The 22584-nt window shown below is 47.1% G+C and overlaps 1 protein-coding gene across 5 annotated transcripts in view; it reads right to left on the bottom strand.

Annotated features, from left to right (window-relative positions):
- Positions 1-22584, bottom strand: part of LOC129715783 (uncharacterized) — a 337613-nt gene that overhangs the window by 34307 nt on the left and 280722 nt on the right. For all 5 annotated transcript variants that reach the window (XM_055665662.1, XM_055665654.1, XM_055665638.1 and 2 more), the window contains 3 exons: positions 9306-9353; positions 7003-7041; positions 5004-5069 (listed from right to left, as the gene is read on the bottom strand). In XM_055665662.1, coding sequence (XP_055521637.1) covers positions 5004-5069; positions 7003-7041; positions 9306-9353 — 153 coding nt within the window. The remainder of the gene's footprint in view (positions 1-5003; positions 5070-7002; positions 7042-9305; positions 9354-22584) is intronic.

The following is a 22584-nucleotide window of genomic DNA, read 5'->3' as shown; positions in this document are numbered from 1 at the left end:
ATGGCAGGTGGAATTTAATCCTGATAATTTATATATGTCAACCACGTCTCCTGTTAATCTCTTTTGCTCCAGGGAAAACAGGCCCAGGTTCTCCAATCTCATAACTAAAAGCCTCAATGCCAGGCAACATCCTGGTTAATTTCCTTTGCAATCTCTCCAGCATTATTAATGTTTCTTACAGTTTGATGACCAGAATTGTACACAGAACTCCAGTTGAGGTCTGACCATTGTTTAAAAAATAAAGTTTGTGCATAAACTTCCTATTCTTGTATTTAATTCCCTAACTAGTGAAGGTCAGTATTCCCTTATGCGTTCTTAAACACGTTATCTACCTTTGCTGAGACCTTCACACCTTCAAGGCTCTGACTTGTGCACCAAAGTTCACTTGTTCAATACTCTGAGGGATATAGACAGGGTAGATTGTAGGGAACCTTTCCCAATATCAGATAAAGATAAATTAGAGGACATAGATTTAAGTTGATGAGTAAAAGATGCAGTGGGATCATAACATCTGCATGGATAGAAAGAGTCAAGTCAAGAATCAAGAGAGTTTTTGTGTCATGTGTCTCAGATAGGACAATGAAATTCTTGCTTGCTGCAGCACAACAGAATATGTAAACCTAATATGGAACAGGAGATAAAAGTTCAGTGTGTCTATTTACTATAGGCCATTTCTATACACAATAAATAAGCAGATAATGTGCAATAGGCTGTTATTGTTCAGAATTTGTTTGATGGCGAGTTTAATACCCTGATGGCTGTGGGGAAGAAGCTGTTCCTGAACTAAGATGTTCCAGATTTCAAGCTCCTGTACCTTCTTCCTGATGGCAACAGAGAGATGAGTGTGTGGTCAGGATGGTATGGGTCTTTGATGATGTTGGCAGCCTTTTTGAGACAGCAACTACGATAGCTCCCTTCGATGGTGGGGAGGTCAGAGCCAATGATGGACTGGGCAGTGGTCACAACTTTCTGCAATCTTTTCCGCTCCTGCACGTTCAAGTTACCGAACCAGGCCACGATGCAACCAGTCAATATGTTCCTTACTGTGCATCTGTAGATGTTCGAGAGATTCCTCCTTGACATACCGACTCTCCGTAATCTTCTCAGGAAGTAGAGGTGCTGATGTGCCTTCTTTATGATTGCATCAGTGCGCTGGGACCAGGAAAGATATTTGGAAATATGCACGCCCAGGAATTAAAAGTTCTTGACCCTTTCCACCATCGTCCCGTTTATATAAACGAGATTGAGGGTCCCTTTCATACCCCTTCCAAAGTCTACAATCAGTTCATTGGTTATGCTGGTGTTGAGTGCCAGGTTATTGTGCTGGCACCATTGGTCAATCGGCCGATCTCACTTCTATACTCTGACTTGTCCCCATCAGTGATACGTCCCACAGCAGTGGTGTCGTCGGCGAACTTGATGATGGAGTTCGCACTATGTCCAGCTATGCAGTCATGAGTATAGAGTAGGTACAGCAGGGGGCTGAGCATGCAGCCTTGAGGTGCTCCCGTGCTGATTGTTAACGAGGATGACACATTTCCACCAATACGGACAGACTGTGGTCTGTGGATGAGGAAGTCAATGATCCATTTGCAGAGGAATGCGCAGAGACCCAGATCTGAGAGCTTGTTAACCAGCATTTTTTTTTTTTTAATTCAATTATTAAAAAAATAATTACACTACAATAAACCAAGCCAGAACCCACCACCATAATACAATACAAACAGATATATCCATAATAAACTACTATACAACTATGTTACAATCCTTATTGAAGATACATTCAACACCCTGCGGAGCCCAGCGGTCCCGGAACTCCCTCAGGGTGCCCGTAGACAGGGCATATTCCCTTTCTAACCCTACCCGGGCCTGGACGTAACCCCGGAAAAGGGGCAGGCAGCCGGAGGTAACCAGCTTTTTTTTGTTTTAATCAAAAAATGTATTCAATTATTAAAAATAATATTTACACTACAATAAAACAAGCCAGAACCCACCACCATAATACAATACAAACATGTATCCATAATAAACTATTATACAACTATGTTACAATCCTTATTGAGGATACATTCAACACCCTGCGGAGCCCAGCGTTCCCGGAACTCCCTCAGGGTGCCCGTAGACAGGGCGTATTCCCTTTCTAACCCGGGCCTGGACGTAACCCCGGAAAAGGGGCAGGCAGCCGGAGGTAACCAGCTTGGAGGGGATGATGGTATTAAACGTCGAGGAAATGATTATTTCAGATATCTTCAACTCAGAGATTATGTTAAATCGAATTCTAAAAATTTTCGAAATAGAAACCCAGAGATTCTAGATGAATGTTGGAATAAGCATCCTAATACAGAAAAATTAATATCTTATATATATAATATCTTATTAGATAGTGACATTCCTTTGACGGACTTACACAGACAAGCATGGGAAAAAGAATTAAACCAGGTAATAACGAAAGACACTTGGGAAGAAAGTCTACAACACATACATCAATGTTCACTAAACGCGAGACATTCTCTAATACAATTTAAAGTAATACATAGGTTACACTACGCCAAAACAAAATTACATAAAATTTTTCAACATATCTCACCTATATGTGATAAATGTCAACATTTAGAAGCTACGTTATCGCACATGTTTACAAACTGTACAAAAATTAAAAAATTTTGGGTAAATATTTTTAGTATAATATCCAAAGTAATCAACACACAACTGGAACCCAACTCAAAATTAATAATATTCGGAATATTAGAATCAAATCAAACACTTAGAATAACACAAAGAAACTTTATCGATTACAGTTTAATAACAGGAAAAAAATTAATCCTAAAATTTTGGAAAGGCCCTACGGCCCCCACAATCAAAATGTGGATTATAGAAATGACGGAGACCTTAAACATGGAAAGAATCAGATTTTCCCTGTTGGATAAACAGGAATTATTCGTTGGAACATGGTCTCCTTTTATTGGACATAACACAGGAACCTGACTAGCACCCGGAAAAGATTGGAGAAATGCAGGCAGCTTTAACAAATTTTCCATTCTTCTCAACTACCTCTTTCACTCCTTTTCCTTTTTTTATTTTTTATTTTAGTTTTCTTTTTCCTTCTTCCCTCTCTCTATTTCATCTATCCCCTTTAGCCCTATCTAGTTATAGGTAAAAAATGCAAAAAGCTTGGAGGGGATGATGATGTATAGATGTAATATGTCAAGCTGTCAGTCTATGAATAACAGCCTGACATATGTTTTTGTCGTCTAAGTGGTCCAGAGCGGAGGAGATCCAGTGAGATCGCATCCACCGTTGATCTGTTGTGGTGGTAACAGATCTGCAGTGGGTCGAGGTTCTTGTCGAGGTAGGAGTTTACTTGCGTCAAGATCAGCCACTCAAAGCACTTCATCACCACAGGGAAGAGACAGCAGCCCTAAGATTTTTGCCTCCATCACAGTGAGGAGGTGCTTGGTGGACTCACTGTGGTGGATGTTAATTTGTGTTTACTGTCTGTCCTGTTGTTTATTATTGTATTATTGTATGTATGGCTGCAGGTAACAACATTTCGTTCAGACCGTAAGGTCTGAATGACAAATAAAGGATCTAATCCAATCTAATCTAGACACAAAATGTTGGAGTAATTTAGCGGGTCACGCAGCATCTCAGGAGAGCAGGAATGGGTGACGTTTTGGGTCGATACCCTTGTTCAGACTGAGAGAACTGAGAGAATGATGGGCCAAAGGACCTGTTTCCATGCTGTAGAACTTAAAGAGTCTATGAAACAGATTCACTGACAGCTTTTAAATCTTCAGACTCGCATTTGAATTACTTAGAAATAGAAGGCTATGGGCTCAGTGCTGGAAGACTGATCAGTGTAGACTTGCTTGACCAAATGGCCTGCTTCAATGTTGTAAGACTCTATGACCTATCCAAATGCCTTTCAAAAATTGTCATTGTATTGGAAAAGAACAACACGTCTCTTCAGCCCACATTGTGTCAACCATGATTTCAATTTTACCTAATCTCATCTGCCTGCACATGGTCCATTTCCTCCAGTCTTTGTCTGTTTGTGTGTCAGTCTAAACAGATGTTAAATATTACTATTGTATCTGATCAATCTCTTCCTCTGGCATCATGTTACAGGCACCTACCAATAGTGTAAATAAAATGGCTAGTAAATCTCCTTAATAAAGCCGTAGTCATAGAATTTTACAGCGGCACAGTGACACAGCGGCACAATTGCTGCCTTGTAGGGCCAGAGACCCAGTTTTCGATCCTGACTATGGGTGCTGCCTGTATGACAAAAGACAATAGACAATAGGTGCAGGAGCAGGCCATTCGGCCCTTCGAGCCAGCAGCTCCATTCAATGTGATCATGGCTGATCATACAATCAAGTACCCCGTTCCTGCCTTCTCCCCATATCCCCTCACTCCGCCATCTTTAAGAGCCCTATTTAGCTCTCTCTTGAAAGTATCCAGAGAACCAGCCTCCACCGCCCTCTGAGGCAGAGAATTCCACAGACTCACAACTCTCTGTGAGAATAAATGTTTCCTCAACTCCATTCTAAATGCCTTACCCCTTAATCTTAAACTGTGGCCCCTGGTTCTGGACCAACATCGGGAACATGTTTCCTGCCTCTAGCGTGTCCATGTTTCAATAAGTAAGGAGTTTCATGTTCCCCCTGTGACCACATCAGTTTTCTTCAGGTGCTCAGGATTTTTTTCCTATTCCAAAGACATGCAGGTTTGCAGGTTAATTGGCTTCTGTAAATTGTTCCTGGTGAGTAGGATAGAACTAAGGTACTGGTGATATCTGGTTGCCGTGTACTCAGCGGGCTCGTTTCCACACTATATCTCTCAACTAAACTAAACTAAACACAGAAATAGGCCCTTAAGCCCAACATATTGATTAATACCAACAACTTGTTGAGTTGTTAAATGAGATGGAGCTGCAGCCATCTGCCATACAGATTTTTAAGGAAAATAATTCAGCAAAGACCATATTTATATATACTTACTACGTGCTGCATGTCTGGACCGCTGTGAAGTGCGAGGTGAGGCAGCAGTCCTTTGACCTCCAGCACCTAAATAAATGCGAATGTTCACATTATATATCAATGAAAGTACTAAAAGTACTTAACTTGTATCCACAGTAAATGTGCCTCATAATGATGACAGGCATTGTCCAGATCTGTGAGTCAACCCACCTTTTAGGGTTGTTATACGGAACACATATAATTTTTCAGTTATATATTATAACTAACATTTGTATAACCATTAGTTTTCACCTTGCTCATTCCCTCATCTCCCTTCTCCCTTTGGGCAGGAGATATAAAAAACTTGAAGCAAGCACCACCAGATTCAGGAACTGCTTCTTCCCCGCTGTTATCAGACTACTGAACAGCCCTGCCCATAAGCTAAGTGCTGTCCAGATCTTCCAAACTACCTCACTGTAGACTGGACTTTTTTGCTGCAACAATAAAACTGTAATACTATATTCAGCACTTTGGGCATTCGTCTCTTTGTGCTATCGATTGTATGATACTCATTTATAGTATGGTTTGACTTGCATAATCAGTAAAATCAAGTGTAGCTTGATTTTACTAATTGATAGTTTGATTTGACTGGATGCCACGCAAACAAAGCTTAACACTGTATCTCGGTAGACATGACAGTAATAAGCTAAACCAAAAATAACTAATGTATAACTCACTGATAACTAAGAACTGCCTCAGATTGTTTTGCTCAACTTCTTGCTGAGTAGTTTTGGTATTGACAACTGTCAGACCTATGCTTTGCATGTAGCAAAACCTGAGACAATCCATTTTACATTTACATTTTTATATATATTGCAAAATTAGACATAAAAAACATTTAATTGACCATTTCTAAATGTCCTGGGTCTGTTTGCATTTTGGGCTACTAAAATCCTTTTGCTATTTGGATTTATCCCCATAATGATAAAAGAATAGCAATATATTTCAATGTCAACATGAACTAATAAAAGAAAAATAGTGTTTGACAGTCTACTGCGGTTGTTTGAGGATGCAATTTTCAGAATAGTAGGTGTGGTTCACCATATTTGGATTATCATAAGGCCTCACCCAAGAGGTTGGTCAACAAATTATCAAACATGGAATTGGTACAATACACTGACATGGATGGGGAATGGGTTATTATGCAGAAAGGAAAAAGGAATAAATGAATTGCTCTCAAGTTGCCAGACTACGACTATTTACCAGCAGGTAGCGCCAAACAATGGCTGCCTCTGCAAACAGTCTGTCTCGTAATTTTCTTCTTTGTTGTTTTTTGTCTGTTGTTAAATGTATGTTTTAGCGTATCTTTAGTTTTGTATTATGTGTGGGGGGGGGTGGGAGTAACTTTTTAAAATCTCTTTCCTTGATGGAGATGCAACTTTTTTTCGTATCGTATCTCCGTCTGCACTGCGGCCTAACATCGAGGAGCTGACGGCCTCTTGCTGGGGATCGACCTTGGGAGTTCCTACCATGGGAGCCTGCGGACCTAACATCCTAGACCTCGCGGTCCGTGGTTAGGGACTGACTTCAGGGGCTCCAACCGCAGGAGCTTTGACCACTCAGACACAGGACCTTCAATCGCCCCGATGTGGGAGCTGCAATCACCTGACTGCGGATAGTGTGGCTGCCCCGGCCGCGGGAAAAAATGAAGAAAGAAGTTAAGACTTTATTGCCTTCCATCACAGTGGGGAATGTGGTGGAGCCTCTGTGGTGGATGTTTATGTTAATTTTTTATGTGGTTGTGTGTCTTGTTGCTTTTTTAAGTATGACTGTATGGCAAAATCAAATTCTCTGGATGTTACAAAACAACTTGGCTAATAAATTAATTCCAATTCCGATTCCGATTGTTATTGGGATACCATGTGAAAAAGTGCATGAGCCTCAGCTATTCACAGTCTATATCAAATGACCAAGTCACCGTGGATCCCATACCAACCAATATCTGTTGCTGAAACAAATTTCAATAGAATATACAGCTTACCACGAGATGGTGAATTCCGTGCTCCATGTGCAGCTGATGCTGTTAAAGGAAGGAATAGATTTCAGGCCTCACATTTGGCATCAATGAAAACTCTGGAGACAATTCTCTGCTCTTTATCAGTAAAATATGGTTTAGAAACATAGACATAGAAACATAGAAATTAGGTGCAGGAGTAGGCCATTCGGCCCTTCGAGCCTGCACCGCCATTCAATATGATCATGGCTGATCATCCAACTCAGTATCCCGTACCTGCCTTCTCTCCATACCCCCTAATCCCCTTAGCAACAAGGGCCACATCTAACTCCCTCTTAAATATAGCCAATGAACTGGCCTCAACTGCCCTCTGTGGCAGAGAGTTCCAGAGATTCACCACTCTCTGTGTGAAAAAAGTTCTTCTCATCTCGGTTTTAAAGGATTTCCCCCTTATCCTTAAGCTGTGACCCCCTTGTCCTGGACTTCCCTAACATCGGGAACAATCTTCCTGCATCTAGCCTGTCCAACCCCTTAAGAACCCATTAAGTTTACTATATTAGCTGTGTAAAAATGGTCTTGTGACATTGACAGTCTATTTCTTACAGTGAGAAATTAGTAAATGTAAAGTATTCACATACAAAATATTGAAAAATAACAAGGACAATGGAAATCAAATATCCAAAGCTGTTAGAAAAACATAATAGATCCAGCATGTTGAATCAAAGACGTTCATCTAAATGTTAATTTTCTCATCTTTACATAGATGCTGCCTGACATATAGAGAATTTTATAAGAACACTAGACTAAGTGGGACCCATTAGGTCTGGTCCCCCCAACGCAATATTCCACCACTCACCTGTTCCCCCAACGCAACCCACTCCCCCAAAGCAATATTCCACCACGCACACATAGCCCCTAACTGTGCAGGCATGGCTCATTTCTCTTCATCCCCCAGCCCTCCCCCCCCCCCCCTTCCTCTTCATGTGTGGGAGGGGGGAGGGGAGGAGGGGAGGCGGGTGTGCGGTGGAAGGGGGGTGGAGGTGTGTGTGTGAGCAGGGAGGTGAGGTGGAGGTGGAAGAGCGTGGTGTGCAGGGAGGGGGGCGGGGGAGGGAGGTATGTGGCAGGGGGGTGTGGGGTGGCAGGGGAGGTGTGTATTCACACAATAGTTCCCGGTCCCACTCCGGCTTCACTCAGGGGCTTCCGGTTCAACTCAGCAGCTCCCAGCTCGTCGTGCTGGTCACTGCAGAAGCAGCCCGCACGCTGATCACTCCCCGCACGCTGCTCACTCCCCGCACGCTGCCCACTCCCAGCATGCTGATCAACACACTCCGCTACTTCAGCTATATTCTCCTCGCCACCGGTGACTGACAGCGGGTGCCGGAAGGAGCAGATTTTACGATTTTTAAACCTTCATAACTTTTGTACTATTTCACCGATCGGAACAAAACTTGTTGCAATGGCAGCACAGGAGAATGGCGAGTAAGGTGGCGAAATTGTAGCGCTATTGGGTACCGATTTCGTACAAATGTAAAAACGCAAACCGGAAGAGGACAAGATGAGAGTTTTATAAGTATGCTAGACTAAGTGGAACCAGTTGAACTTTTTTTGTATCGTATCTCCGTCTGCACTGCGGCCTAACATCGTGGAGCTGACGGCCTCTTGCTGGGGATCAACCTCGGGAGCTCCTACCATGGGAGACTGCGCACTTAACATCCTAGACCTCACGGTCCCAGGTTAGGGACTGACTTCAGGAGCTCCAATCGCAGGAGCTTCGACCGCCCCGACATAGGACCTTCAATCGCCCCGATGTGGGAGCTGCAATCACCTGACTGCGGATGGTGTGACTGCCCCGACCACGGGAAAAAATGAGGAAAGAAGTTAAGACTTTATTGCCTTCCATCACAGTGGGGAATGTGGTGGAGCTGCTGTGCTGGATGTTTATGATAATTTTTATGTAGTTGTGTGTCTTGTTGCTTTTTTAGGTATGACTGTAATGAAATGATTCAATTTATTGTCATTGTCAGTGTACAGTACAGAGACAACGAAATGCATTTTTAGCATCTCCCTTGAAAGGGAGACACAGGGCGTCGCGGTGTGCCCGCGCCTGCCGCCGTAGACTGTATGGCAAAATCAAATTCTCTGGATGTTGCAAAACATACTTGGCTAATAAATTAATTCCAATTCCGAATCTGATTGTTATTGGGATACCATGTGAAAAAGTGCATGAGCCTCAGCTATTCACAGTCTATATCAAATGGCCAAGTCGCCGTGGATCCCATACCAACCAATTTCTGTTGCTGAAACAAATTTCAATAGAATATACAGCTTACCACGTGATGGTGAATTCTGTGCTCGATGCGTATCATGTGCAGCTGGTGCTGTTAAAGGAAGGAATAGATTTCAGGCCTCACATTTGGCATCAATGAAAACTCTGAAGACAATTCTCTGCTCTCTATCAGTAAAATATGGTTTAATATATTAGCTGTGTAAAAATGGGTTTATGACATTGACAGTCCATTTCTTACAGTGAAAAATTAGTAAATGTAAAGTATTCACATACAGAATATTGAAAAATAACAAAGGACAATGGAAATCAAATATCCAAAGCTGTTAGAAAAACATAATAGATCCAGCATCTGTTGAGACAAAGACGTTCATCTAAATGTTAATTTTCTCATCTTTACATAGATGCTGCCTGACATCAGGTGTCCTTGAGACTCTTGAAAGGCGCCCATATATAAAATGTATTATTATTATTATATAGAGAATTTTATAAGAACACTAGACTAAGTGGGACCCATTAGGTCCCAGTCACACGGGAGGCCTGGTCCCCCCAACGCAATATTCCACCACTCACCTGTTCCCCCAACGCAACCCACTCCCCCAAACCAATATTCCACCACGCACCCATAGCCCCTAACTGTGCAGGCATGGCTCATTTCTCTTCATCCCCCAGCACTCCCCCCCCCCCACTTTCTCTTCATGTGTGGGAGGGGAGGCGGGTGTGCGGTGGGAGGGGAGGGGAGAGGAGGTGCGTGTGAGCAGGGAGGTGGAGGTGGGAGGGAAGAGCGTGTGGCGGGAGGGGGGTGGGGAAGGGAGGTGTGTGGCAGGGGGGTGTAGGGTGGGAGGGGAGGTGTGTATGTTTTGCATCTCTTGTTGCGTTCTTCAGGCGGGGCCTGGCGAGGGCCAGTAGTGGAGGGGGGAGCATCCTGCACCCGGGAGGGGGATGGCTTCAGGTGGGGCCTATCGGGTGCCGGTGGCGACAGCGCAGCCATGGCCTAATGCTGTAGGACCCTCCCCCGCCTGCCCCCAACAGCCCTCTCCTGAAACAGTCCCCCTCCCTCGCTACAGGACGCTCCCCCCACTTGCCCCCGCCTGAAGATGTCCCGTCCACAGCTGCAGGACGCTCCCGCCTGGGGAGGTGTGTGGGAGAGGAGTGTGGGGGAGCAGAGGGGTGTTGGGGAGGAGGGGGGTGTGGGGGAGGGGGTGCGTGGTGGAGGGGGAGGTGTGGGGGAGGGGGATGTGGGAGAGAGGGGTGTGGGGGGAGATGGGGGTGTTGGGAAGGGTGGGGAGGGGTGGGTGTGGGGGAGGGGGATTGTGGGAGAGGGGGGTGTGTGGGAGGGGGCTGTGGGGAGTGTGGCAGGGGGTGTGAGGGAGGAGTCTTGGGGAGGAGAGTGTAGGAGAGAAGGGTGTGGGGGGAGGGGGGAGTGTGGAGGAGGAGGAGAGTCTAGGGAGGGGGGGTGTCAGGAAGGGGAGGTGTGGGGAGGGGTGTGTGTGAGGGAGGGTGTGTGTGTGTGGGGGGTGGGTGTGTGTGGGGAGGAGCTGGGGTGTGGGGAGGAGCTGGGGTGTGGGGGATGTAGGGGAGGGGGTTGTAGGAGAGGGGGTTGTGGGGAAGGGGGCTGTCCATCCCGGTCCGCGAACACAGCCCACACTCCATTCCTTCAGCTTTATTCTGGACGCCGATGATTGACAGCGGGTGCCGGAAGGGGCGTCGTCGTCCTTGCGAATAAAAGACCAATAACTTTTGTAATATTTGACCGATCGGAACAAAATTTGGTGCGCTTGGAGCAGAGAACGGTGAGTAAGGTGGCGAAAAAATCCTAGCGATATAGGGTATCATTTTTGCACAAATTTAAAAACAATGCAAACCGGAAGTGAAGGACAGACGGATAGACAGATAGATAGATAACAAATGTAAGAATGTAAGAATTAGACACAGAAACAGCACCATAAGCGTTTGACACTTTCTACTAAATTCATGTATATGCGCTCAATCTTATCTTCACCACAAAATAAAACAGCACCTCAGAAATTGGTCAATCAATACAGCATTTTCTGCTTTTTATTTCTCTCACGTACACGTACACGTACACGTATGCACACCCTTTTCTTCCTGAGCAGTTATTATACCCATATCATTCTTTCACTGAACACAGTATAAGCGACAAACAATTTTCTGTATTTGTAGGTATGAGTCAGGCTGAGAATCTCATGACAGCAATTGTCTGTGAAACTAACAGAATGCACCTGCAGGAATTAAGGGAATTGTGCTCCATGGGTTGAGGCATAAATGACTAAGAACTTGGCCTGTACATATTCTCTCAAATAGCACAACTGAGAGATAAGATATAGATTACATAATGATTGGCACTGCATTTCTGCTGATCTGCAGTATATGCCTAAAAATTAGGGCTTGGGATTTCAATTCACCAGTTCAAAAAAATAAATAAATAAATCCATCCATCGTTCCACCCACGCATCCATCCGTCCACGCATCCATCCATCCATCCATCCACCCACGCATCCATCCATCGTTCCACCCACGCATCCATCCATCCACGCATCCATCCATCCGTCCATCCATCCATCCATCCCACGCATCCATCCATCCATCCACCCACGCATCCATCCATCCACCCACCCACGCATCCATCCATCCATCCATCCATCCATTCCATCCATCCATCCATATTACTAGAACTCTTCTCTTGTTTGTGTGTGTCATCTGGGCACAATCTGGTTAATTCCTATTTTCTTCCAAACGCTAGGCCACAGCTTTCCTATTTTCACACATCCTACTCACATTTTTCCCCTGGAGGTGTTAAACATCTTCCCGTCACATTTCCTCCTATATTTCATTACAGTTGTTACAGACTTCATAAAGAAATGTGTGGAGGACTGCATCCCCACAAAAACCTTCCGAGTATTTCCCAATCAGAAACCTTGGATGAACTTTGAGATCGGCACTCTTCTGAAGACCAGACACCGGGCATTCATGTCTGATGGTCTACAAGAAGTCCAGATACAACCTTGGTAAGGCCATCAAAAAGACCAAAAGGGACTTCTGCTCCACACTACTTTCCCCGAGCCCCCATTCTCTGTGATGGTACTTCGGTCACAGTCACAGAGGCCGACGTCAGGAAATCCTTCAGAGGGGTGAACCCTCGAAAGTGCCTGGACCTGATGGTATACCCGGTCGTGTTCTAAAAACCTGTGCGGACCCAACTGGCTGTAGTTTTAACGGACATTTTCAACCTCTCACTTCTGAGGTCTGAGGTTCCCACCTACTTTACAAGGGCTTCAATTATACCAGTGCCCAAGAAGAGCAAGGTGATGTGCCTCAATGACTATCAACCAGTGGCACTAACGTCTGCGGTGATGAAGTGCTTTGAGAGGTTGATCATGACGCAAGTCAACTCCTACCTCTACAAAAACCTAGACCCACTGCAGTTCGCTTACCGCCACAACAGATCAACGGTGGATGCGATCTTGCTGGCTCTCCACTCCACTCTGGACCACTTGGACAACAAAAACTCGTATGTCAGGCTGTTATTCATTGATTACAGCTCAGCATTTAATACAATCATCCCCTCCAAGCTGGTTACCAAACTCGCAGAACTGGGTCTCTGCTCATCCCTCTGCAATTGGATCCACGACTTCCTCATTCAAGTCTGTTCGTATTGGTGGAAATGCGTCAGCCTCGATAACAATCAGCACGGGAGCACCTCAAGGCTGCGTGCTCAGCCCCCTGCTGTACTCACTCTATGCTCATGACTGCGTAGCCGGTCATAGTGCGAACTCCATCATCAAGTTCGCTGACGACACCACTGTTGCGGGACATATCACAGATGGGGATGAGTCAGAGTATAGAAGTATAGGAGTATAGAGAGATCGAGCGACTGTCCATATGGTGCCAGCACAATAACCTGGCCCTCAACACCAGCAAAAGCAAGGAACTGATAGTGGACTTAGGAAGGAGTAGGATGGGGACCCACAGTCCTTTTTATATCAATGGATGAAAGGGTCAAGAGCTTCAAATTCCTGGGCGTGCACATCACTGAAGATCTTTCCTGGTCCGAGAACACTGATGCAATTATTAAGAAAGCACATCAGCGCCTCTACTTCCTGAGAAGGTTAAGGAGAGTCGGTATGTCAAGGAGGACTCTCTCTAACTTCTACAGGTGCACAGTAGAGAGCATGCTGACCGATTGCATCGTGGCTTGGTTCGGCAACTTGAGCGCCCTGGAGTGGTAAAGACTACAAAAAGTAGTAAACACTGCCCAGTCCATCATCGGCTCTGACCTCCTTCCATTGAGTGGATCTATCGCAGTCGCTGTCTCAAAAAATCTGGCAGTTTCATCAAAGACCCACACCATCCTGGCCACACACTCATCTCCCCACTACCTTCAAGTAGAAGGTACAGGAGCCTGAAGACGGCAACAACCAGGTTCAGGAATAGCTACTTCCCCACAGCCATCAGGTTATCAATCTTGGCTCGGACAAAACTCTGAACATTAATAGCCCATTTGCAATTTATCCATTTATTTATTTATGTGTGTATATATTTATATAATGGTACTAGACATAGTGAGACCCGTTGGGTTGCCAGCATCACACGGGAGGGCTGGTCACCCAACGCAATATTTGCAACGCAATAAAACAAATGTTTAAAGCCTCCTGTAGAGGCTGCTGGTGCTGAAGCGAAAACGTGCTTTAAATAACATCCAACAAACACACTCGCCATAGACAGAACAGCTCTCCTGAATTATTCAACGGCGCCTGCACTCGGCACCATGTTGACGTCACCCTCTGAGTGAGCCACCACATTTCCGGGTTTTATAGTCCCTCCCCCCAACCGCCAGCGGGGGCAGCAGAGAGAATGGCGAAATCTTTTAAAACAATAATATCTCTCTGATTTTTCATCGATGGGAAAAATCCTCTGATCCAGTCCGGCGGAGGGGGGCTCTGAGCAATGTGGCCAAAAATGACGGTCGTAAGTGGCGTCGTACTCTCGGAAATCACATCGCAGCAAGTCAAAAGCTGTCTAGATCTTACTTTTAGTAATATAGATATGGAATCACTGATCTGTTCTGTAGTCATGCCTACTATGTTCTGTTGTGCTGAAGCAAAGCAAGAATTCCTATCAGGGACACATGACAATAAACTCTCTTAAATTGAATTTCTAAAGTTTTTGATCCTTCAAATTTTAAAAACAGCCTAAACACACGGATTTTGAGACAACTAAATCCGACTGATGTCACAATGCACTCGCAAGGCATGATGGACACTCTGGGAGGGAGGGACACTCCAGTGCAGGCAGTGAACGAGGAATGGAGGAGGCAGCTGGCCGCCCGGTGTCCTGCGGCCGCCCAGTACCTGGTGGGGAGGCTGCTGCCGCGGGCCGAGCCCAGTGACTGGGCCTGGGCTGGGGCTGGAGATGAAATGAGTGCCGAGCCCGGGGCTTGGGATGGGGCCGTGACTGGGGCTGAGAAAGAAGCCGTCGGTGGAACCAAGGACGAGCCTTGGTCCAGGGTCAGGGACAGTGAAGTCAGAACCTGCAGTGGAGCCCAGGCGGCGGCCGAGGCTGGAGACTGCCGCTGGAACCAAGGGATCCTGGGCCTGGACTGTAGCCCAAGCCAAGGACAAGCCTGGATCACAGCCAGGGCCGGGTCGAGTACGAGAACCAGGCCGAGTTCCAGGCCCTGGCGCCATCCTAGGGTCCTGGGGCAGGGCATGGGAGTGAGGGGAGGAGGATGAAGGAAATGAGGAGGGAGATGTGATAGGGTCTCTACCCCCCCCCCCCCTCTCTCCCCTCTCCCCTCTATCCCCTCCCCCTCTCTATCCCCTCCCCCTCTCCCTTACCCCCCTCCCTCTCTACCACCCCTCCCTCCCACCCCTCTCTAGGGGAATGGTGAGTGTTGGGTCCAATGGGTGAGCGGTGGAATATTGCTTTCGGGGACCAACCCTCCCAGTGATGCCGCACGCCCCCCCCCCCCCCCCCCCCCCCCCTCCCTCCGCGGCATTAGGGGATGGGACCCAATGGGTCCCACTTGGTCGAGTCCATTACTAAAACTCTCATCTTGTTTGTTTGTATATTTGTTTGTATATTTGTATGTATATTTGTTTGATGTAGTGCTGCTGCTCCGGGCACACGGGGAGTGAGAGGAGCGGGACCTGGGGCAAGGACTAGGCCACAGCCTTGGCCTCTCCTTCCCCCGCTCCAGGCTGCTCAGCCCATTCCCCCACCCCCCCCCCCCGACAGCCCCGCCTCAAGTACAACTTAATCGCGGATGTGGTGGAGAAAACGGGACGGGTGGTGGTTTTCCTCGAGATCCTGGGGAGGTGAGGAGAAAGAAAGGCGGGGATTGAAGGAGAGGAGGGGGTTGGGAGGGAGGGGGGTGGGAAAGTGGAGGAGGTAGGCAGTGGGGGATAGAGGGAGTGGAGGGAAGTGGGGGAGGTGAGGAGGGAGAGTGGGGGGGTGGGATAGGTGGGATAGGGGGGGAGAGGAGGAGGGTAAGAAGAGCGAGGGTGAAGAGGAGGCGAGTGAGTGCTGAGGGAAGAGGGGGAATGGAGGAGGATGGGGTCGGAAGAGCTATGGCAAGGTAATGGAGGAGGAGAGGGGAAAGAGAGAGGAGGGGAGGGAAGGGGTGAGCGGAGAGTTGGTGGAGGGTGGGGACAGTGGGATAATGGATGAGGGGAATAGGGGACTGAACAGGGAGAGTGAGATGTGTTCACATCAATCATATTTTACAAGTTATTAAAAACGTCGCAGTCACTTGCAGGCCGCGCCTGCGCAGTTGGGGTACGGTTGCCATTACTTGCGTCACAACAAGAATCTCTGGCGTCACAACGGGCTATGGGTGAGTGATGGAATATTCCGTTGGGGGACCAGGCCCAATGGGTTCGCACTTGGCCTAGTATATATCTATCTATGCATCTGCGTGGTCATTCTATTTGCGCAAAAACGGTACGTGATAGCGCTATGATTTTTTTCGTCAGCTTACTCACCCTTTTTTTGAGCTGCGATTCAACTAAGTTTCATTCCCATCGGTGGTCTAATGTAAAAGTTAGTGAGGTTTATAAAATCTTTAAAAAACACTTATGCGCAGATTGATCTCCTCCCCTGCCGTTCGCCGCCACGTGGATTGGTCTTTTCTCCCGTTACTCCACGTGACGGTCCGCCCCTTCCTGTGCCATTGTGTCTTTACTGGAGTTGAGGTTGGCCAGTGGAGGATTCCAACCGGACAATTATCGGAGGGACCGGAAACAGCCCAGAGATGTCGCCAAACAGAGAGCGGAGAATCTGATCCCGGGCCCAGAGACCAGCAAACACTGTGAGTCCCCGTCACACCGTCAGCTCCAGCCCTTGCCCAATCTGGCCCCTCTAGCTGGCTCCTGCCCCCTCCCCCGTGATACCCTCCTCTCCCCCACAACCCCCGTCTTTCCTCCGAGCTCTCTCTCCCCGCCCCCATATCCCTCCCCCACATCCCCCCCTCATCCCCGCCCCCACACCCACTCTCCCCAAAACCCCCCGTCTTTCCACCGAGCTCTATCCCCCTTGCCCCCACCCCGCCTCCCCCTACAACCCCTCACCCCCCTCCCCAAAACAAACCCCCTCCCCTGCCCACACGGCCCCCAAGCCACACCCTCCCCTGCCCACACACGCCCGACTGCCCCCTCCTCACCCACACCCCCACTCCGTCACAACCCATAACCCCCCACCCCCCATTCCCCCACACCCTTCCCCACACTGCTCCCTTGCCCTCACACAACTCCCCTCGCCCACACCCCCCACAACACCACCCACACCCCTCCCCCTGCTCACACACACCCCTCCCCATCTCCACAATGCTCCCCCCTCCCTCCCCCACACACCCCTCCATCACACACCTCTCCCCCCTACCCCACCCACGCACACACCCTCCCCCACACACACTCTTCCCCACACCCCTTCCCCTTCCCCTACAACTCTCTCTTGACAAAAACAACCCCCCCCCCACCCAGATACCCGCCGCCCCCCACAACCCTCCTGCCCCCACAATCCCCCCACCAACCTAAACAACCCTCCCCCCGCCCACACAAACCACCCACTCTCCGGCTCCTCCCTACCCCCACTCACCCCCTCCTCTACACACCACCCCCCCACACACCCACCCCACACCCTCCGCCACACACCCACCCTGCCACACGGTGGTAGGCCACAGCAGCGGGAGATCACGGCAGCGGATGGCAATGGCCGTGCTCCCCACCCCACCAGCCCCCTACAGAGCCTGCCTGAAGCCGTCCCCCTCCCTTGGCTGCAAGATACTCCCCGCCTAAAGTCGTCCCCGTCTCTGGCTACATAATTCTCTCACCAGTCCCTGCCTTAAGCCGTCCCCCTCCCCCGGCTGCAGGATGCTCCCCCACCGGCCCCCGACAGCTCCCGCCTCAAGCCTTGCCCCTCCCCGGGATGGAGCCGCTTCCCACTACCGGTCCCCAACAACCCCCGCTGAAGCCGTCCTCCTCCAGGTGCAGAACGCAATAAGAGATGCAACAAGAATGAATGGAATGAATAAATCTCATCTTTAACGTTTAAATTGTTGTTATATTTTAAGAGTTATTTACATTTTATGCTTTGATAAATCCCCTTTCCACTTGCCGTGCCCGTCAGCTGCGCTTACGCAGTAATAACTGTGTGTTCTACATCACAATGGGAACCCAATGGGCAGGAATGGCTGCTCCGCCGGAGAGCCACTAAGAGTGGATGGGGGGGTTAAGAGGGGGTGGAGTGAGTGCGAGAGCGGAAGGGCAAGGGGCGGAGTGGGGGGTGAGGGGAGGAGGGGTTATCAGGGACGTCACAACTGGAACCCGTCAGCCGCGCCTGCGCAGTTAGGGGTTATGGGTGCGTGGTGGAATATTACATTGGGGGGACGGGTTGCCTTGGGGGACGGGTGACTCATGGATTATTGTGTTGGGCAATGGGTTGCGCAGGGGGACCACGCTTCCTGTATGACTAGGATGCAATGGGTACCACTTAATCTAGTATAACTAAAACTGTCATCCTGTATGTATTTTTGTGTATGTATGTTCCCGAAATAGAGCTAAAATGGTACCCGATAGAGCGACAAATTTAGGCCCACCTTACTCCGGAAACAGAGGAATGTTGGTGGAAGGTGGCAGAGGGAGGACAATGGAGGGGGGGGCAATAGGGGACTGAAGAGGGAAGGTGAGATGTGTTCACAATAAAAACATCGCGGTCATGCTCCTACATGCCGGCCGTGCCTGCGCAGTTGGGGTAGAGTTGCCATGACTCACGTCACAACGGGGGTCTCTGATGTCACAACGATAACCTGTCAGCCGCGCCTGCGTAGTTGGGGGCTATGGGTGAGTGGTGGAATATTCCTTGAGGAGACCGAGGCCGATGGGTCCACACTCGGTCTAGTATACAACTAAAACTCTTATCTTATATGTATGTTTGTTTCTATGTATGTTCCCGAAACACAGCTAAAACGGTACTCGATAGTGCGACAATTTCAGGCCCACCTTAGTCATCATTCGCTTTGGGTGTGAAGTAGCAAGTTTTGTTCGATTATACAAAGTATTTCCCTCGATAAACTTTAATTTACTTTCTACCCCCCCACTTCCCAGCCCCATCAGCCACGCCTGCGCAGTTGGGGGAGGGTTGCCGTACCTGGTATCCGCGCGTGCACAGTTCGGGGAGGGTTGCCGGGCCTGTCGCTATATTAATATCACCGTTTTGACTGGTGTCACAACGGAGATCTCTGGCGCCACGACGGGGACCCAACGGGTCCACGGGTCATTTAATAGCATCTAAATGCCTACATTTGGACATCACATTTTGTATCATTGCCCTATTAGGGTCATCAAAAAAAATCTTCATATTAGTTGAAAAATTACTGCTGCCAACAGTACGTTTTAAGAGAACTCTCCATGACAGCCTATATCAACAATCACCTGATAAAATGGGCCATTTTAAACATATGAGGCATTTGGTTACATCTGCAACATCTGCAAGACTCACAGGATTTTGCTATAATCTGGCACACATCTTTGATTCAGTCAATGTTTCATATTAATGTTTAGTATTAAACTGGTCGAATAGATACTGAAGGAAGTTATGTTGAACAACAGAATGAACCCAGATCCCTGAATGGTTCATCAGCCAACATAATTTATAGATGAACTTACTGATTGGATTTTCATGGGGCAAACGACACTCAGGAAAGGAGTGAGAGGAGATCACAGACATAAAATATGCACAAACAAACTAAAGTTATACTTACAGCGTAAACACATTGGGTCAACTAAGGAGTCAGCTCTCATATCAAGCGAATCTGCACTTATGTCACGATGTGCTATTGAAGAAAGGAGATCATCTTAATGTTCCCAATCTTTATAAACTTGTAATATTGTGTTTAGAGTGTAGCATTATTATGTTATTATATATTTCATTTTCAAGTATTACCTATCAAAGATTGCACATTGTTCTGAGCATTCCATTATCTCAGGTATTGGAAAAAATAAAGCAGTCGTTGTATACAACGTGATTAACAATGGATCTGTTTCATTAGTCGCACACACAATGACTTAGCAATGACTTAGCCAGCTTTTACTGGCAATAGAAAATCAAGGAATGATATTATAGTGATCAAATTACTGTTAACTTGATCACTTTGTCGCCATAAATACCATCCAATATATAACTTTGCTGTTGATTATTAATCCATTATAATCACCAGGATACTGTTGGGATCGGAGGGAAAGATTTGTCCGGCTGTGTTTGTTTTGCATGGAGTGAAGGGGATATAAAACAAAGAGAGGCAGTGATAAAGTAGACAGAGTCAGAATCTTTTTCCCTTGCAGAGTCTGTCAAAAACAAGGGGGCGCAATTTTTAAAGGGTGAGGGAGGAGTATTAAACTAGAACTGCGGGGAAGATTTTTACACAGAAAGTAATATCGGGAACATGCTGCCAGAAGAGATGGTGAAGTTAGATACAATCACTATATTTCTTATGCTTAAGAAACCTTTAGAAAGACAATCGTAGGCACGGCACGGCACAGAACAAATGCCACGAGCCTTTGACATATTCACCGATCAGCACCGGAACAATTAAATTCATACTTGCAGGCTTAGAATCTTAAGCATAGGCACCACAACAACAGCAAATATGCAATAAATGTGTGTGAAGGGAATGGACTGGCGACATAAAACTTACTGCTAAACTGTGGGAATTGCGATCCATGTGCTCCCGATTGATCTAATGCTGTTAAAAGAAGAAAACAATATATAATAAAATTTTAAAAGTGTGACAATTTTATGCTTTACAATCAGTTAATCTCTCATTCTTCTAAATTGAAGAATGTATTGGGCTGGTCTTAATCTCTCCTCATACAATAAACCCACCACCCCAGGAATCAATCAATCAGTCAGCATTTTCTGTTGTTATTTCATACCCAGACTTTAGTGCATGGGGAGTGCCCTCAACATTCTCTCATTTATTAAATATAGAAACAACTTTCTGTGGCTGCAACCACTAGTCTGAGAAATGCAAGGATGGCAAGGATGGTTGAACCTCACGTGAATGGGGGAAAGCCATAGAGTCACAGAGTTAAACAGCACCGACTCAAAGCCCTTCAATCCAACTCATCCATGCCAACAATTTGCCTATTAGAACTAGTCCCATACGCCTGCATTTGGCCCATATCCCTATAAATTATCCATGTCCATGTAACCCCACTCATACACAAGGTATTGAAAGAGAAAGAGTACAGATAAAATCAAATATCAATTTAAAATTACTGGAAACATACAGTAGATCCAATGACATCTGTGGAGACATTGCCATTAACCAATAGTATTAATCTTGTTCTTCTTTCTTCATATTGGACAGTAAGTGCACATCCAATTTCCCAACAGATGGCACTTCTACCCCAAACGTGCAACTACATCACAACAATTTGATTCAAAGCAATTCAATTTTCATGCTCTGTTTACAAATTTTTAAAAAGACACTCCTGAATATTTCCCTTATCTAATTTATTGGGCTAGGGGCCATCAAAGATAATAAAGGGGTACAGAGGGAAAGGTGAGCAAAATAAATCAGGAAAATCAAAGAGACAGAGAAAAGGAAGAACACAGACACAGCAAATTCTCAACAGAGAGTGTGTGTGTGTGGGGTGGGTTAGTGTGTGTGGGGTGGGTTAATGTGTGGGCGGGGGTGTTAGTCTGTGTGTGTGGGTGGGGGTTAGTGTGTGGAGGGAGTTATATACAATAGACAATAGGTGCAGGAGTAGGCCATTCGGCCCTTCAAGCCAGCACCGCCATTCAATGTGATCATGGATGATCATCCCCAATCAGTACCCCGTTCCTGCCTTCTTCCCATATCCCGACTCAGCTATCTTTAAGAGCCCTATCTAGCTCTCTCTCTTGAAAGTATCCAGAGAACCGGCCTCCACCACCCTTTGAGGCAGAGAATTCCACAGACTCACAACTCTCTGTGAAAAAAGTTTTCCTCGTTTCCGTTTTAAATGGCTTACCCATTATTATTAAACTGTGGCCCCTGGTTCTGGAACATGTTTCCTGCCTTGTCCAAACCCTTAACAATCTTATATGTTCCAATAAGATCCCCACTCATCCTTCTAAACTCCAGAGTGTACAACCCCAGCCGCTCAATTCTCTCAGCATATGACAGTCCCGCCATCCTGGGAATTAACCTTCCGCATCGGCAGACCGATGACAACCTCTCCACACTAACCATGAACAGAATTGCACCTCAGGGTTGCAGGCTGAGCCTCCTGTTCTATTCTTTTTCCACCCATGACTGTGTGGTGAAGCACGGACCTAATGGTCTTAATGAACTTCTACCACTGCACCATCGAGAGCATCCTTACCAACTGTATCACAGTATTGTATGGCAACTGCTCTGTCTCCGACCGGAAAGCACTGCAGAGGGTGGTGAAAATTGCCCGACGCATCACCGGTTCCTCGCTCCCCTCCATTGAGTCTGTCCAAAGCAAGCGTTGTCTGCGAAGGGCGCTCAGCATCTTCAAGGACTGCTCTCAACCCAACCACAGACTGTTTACCCTCCTACCATCCGGGAGGCGCTACAGGTCTCTCCGTTGCCGGACCAGCAGGTCCAGGAACAGCTTCTTCCCTGCGGCTGTTACATTACTCAACACTGTACCTCGGTGACTGCCAATCAACCCCACGCCAATAAAATTTGAATCTAAATCTAATGCCATATACAAAATCCCCGTGTAAGGCTGTTCTCGCCGGGTGATGGTGCTCCGGCATTGGGAGAACCTTCTCATTGGGATACCTGGATCGGC

The sequence above is a fragment of the Leucoraja erinacea genome, chromosome 2 (assembly GCF_028641065.1).
Source record: "Leucoraja erinacea ecotype New England chromosome 2, Leri_hhj_1, whole genome shotgun sequence".
Taxonomy (NCBI): Eukaryota; Metazoa; Chordata; class Chondrichthyes; order Rajiformes; family Rajidae; genus Leucoraja; species Leucoraja erinaceus.
This window is presented reverse-complemented; position numbering and strand designations above follow the sequence as displayed.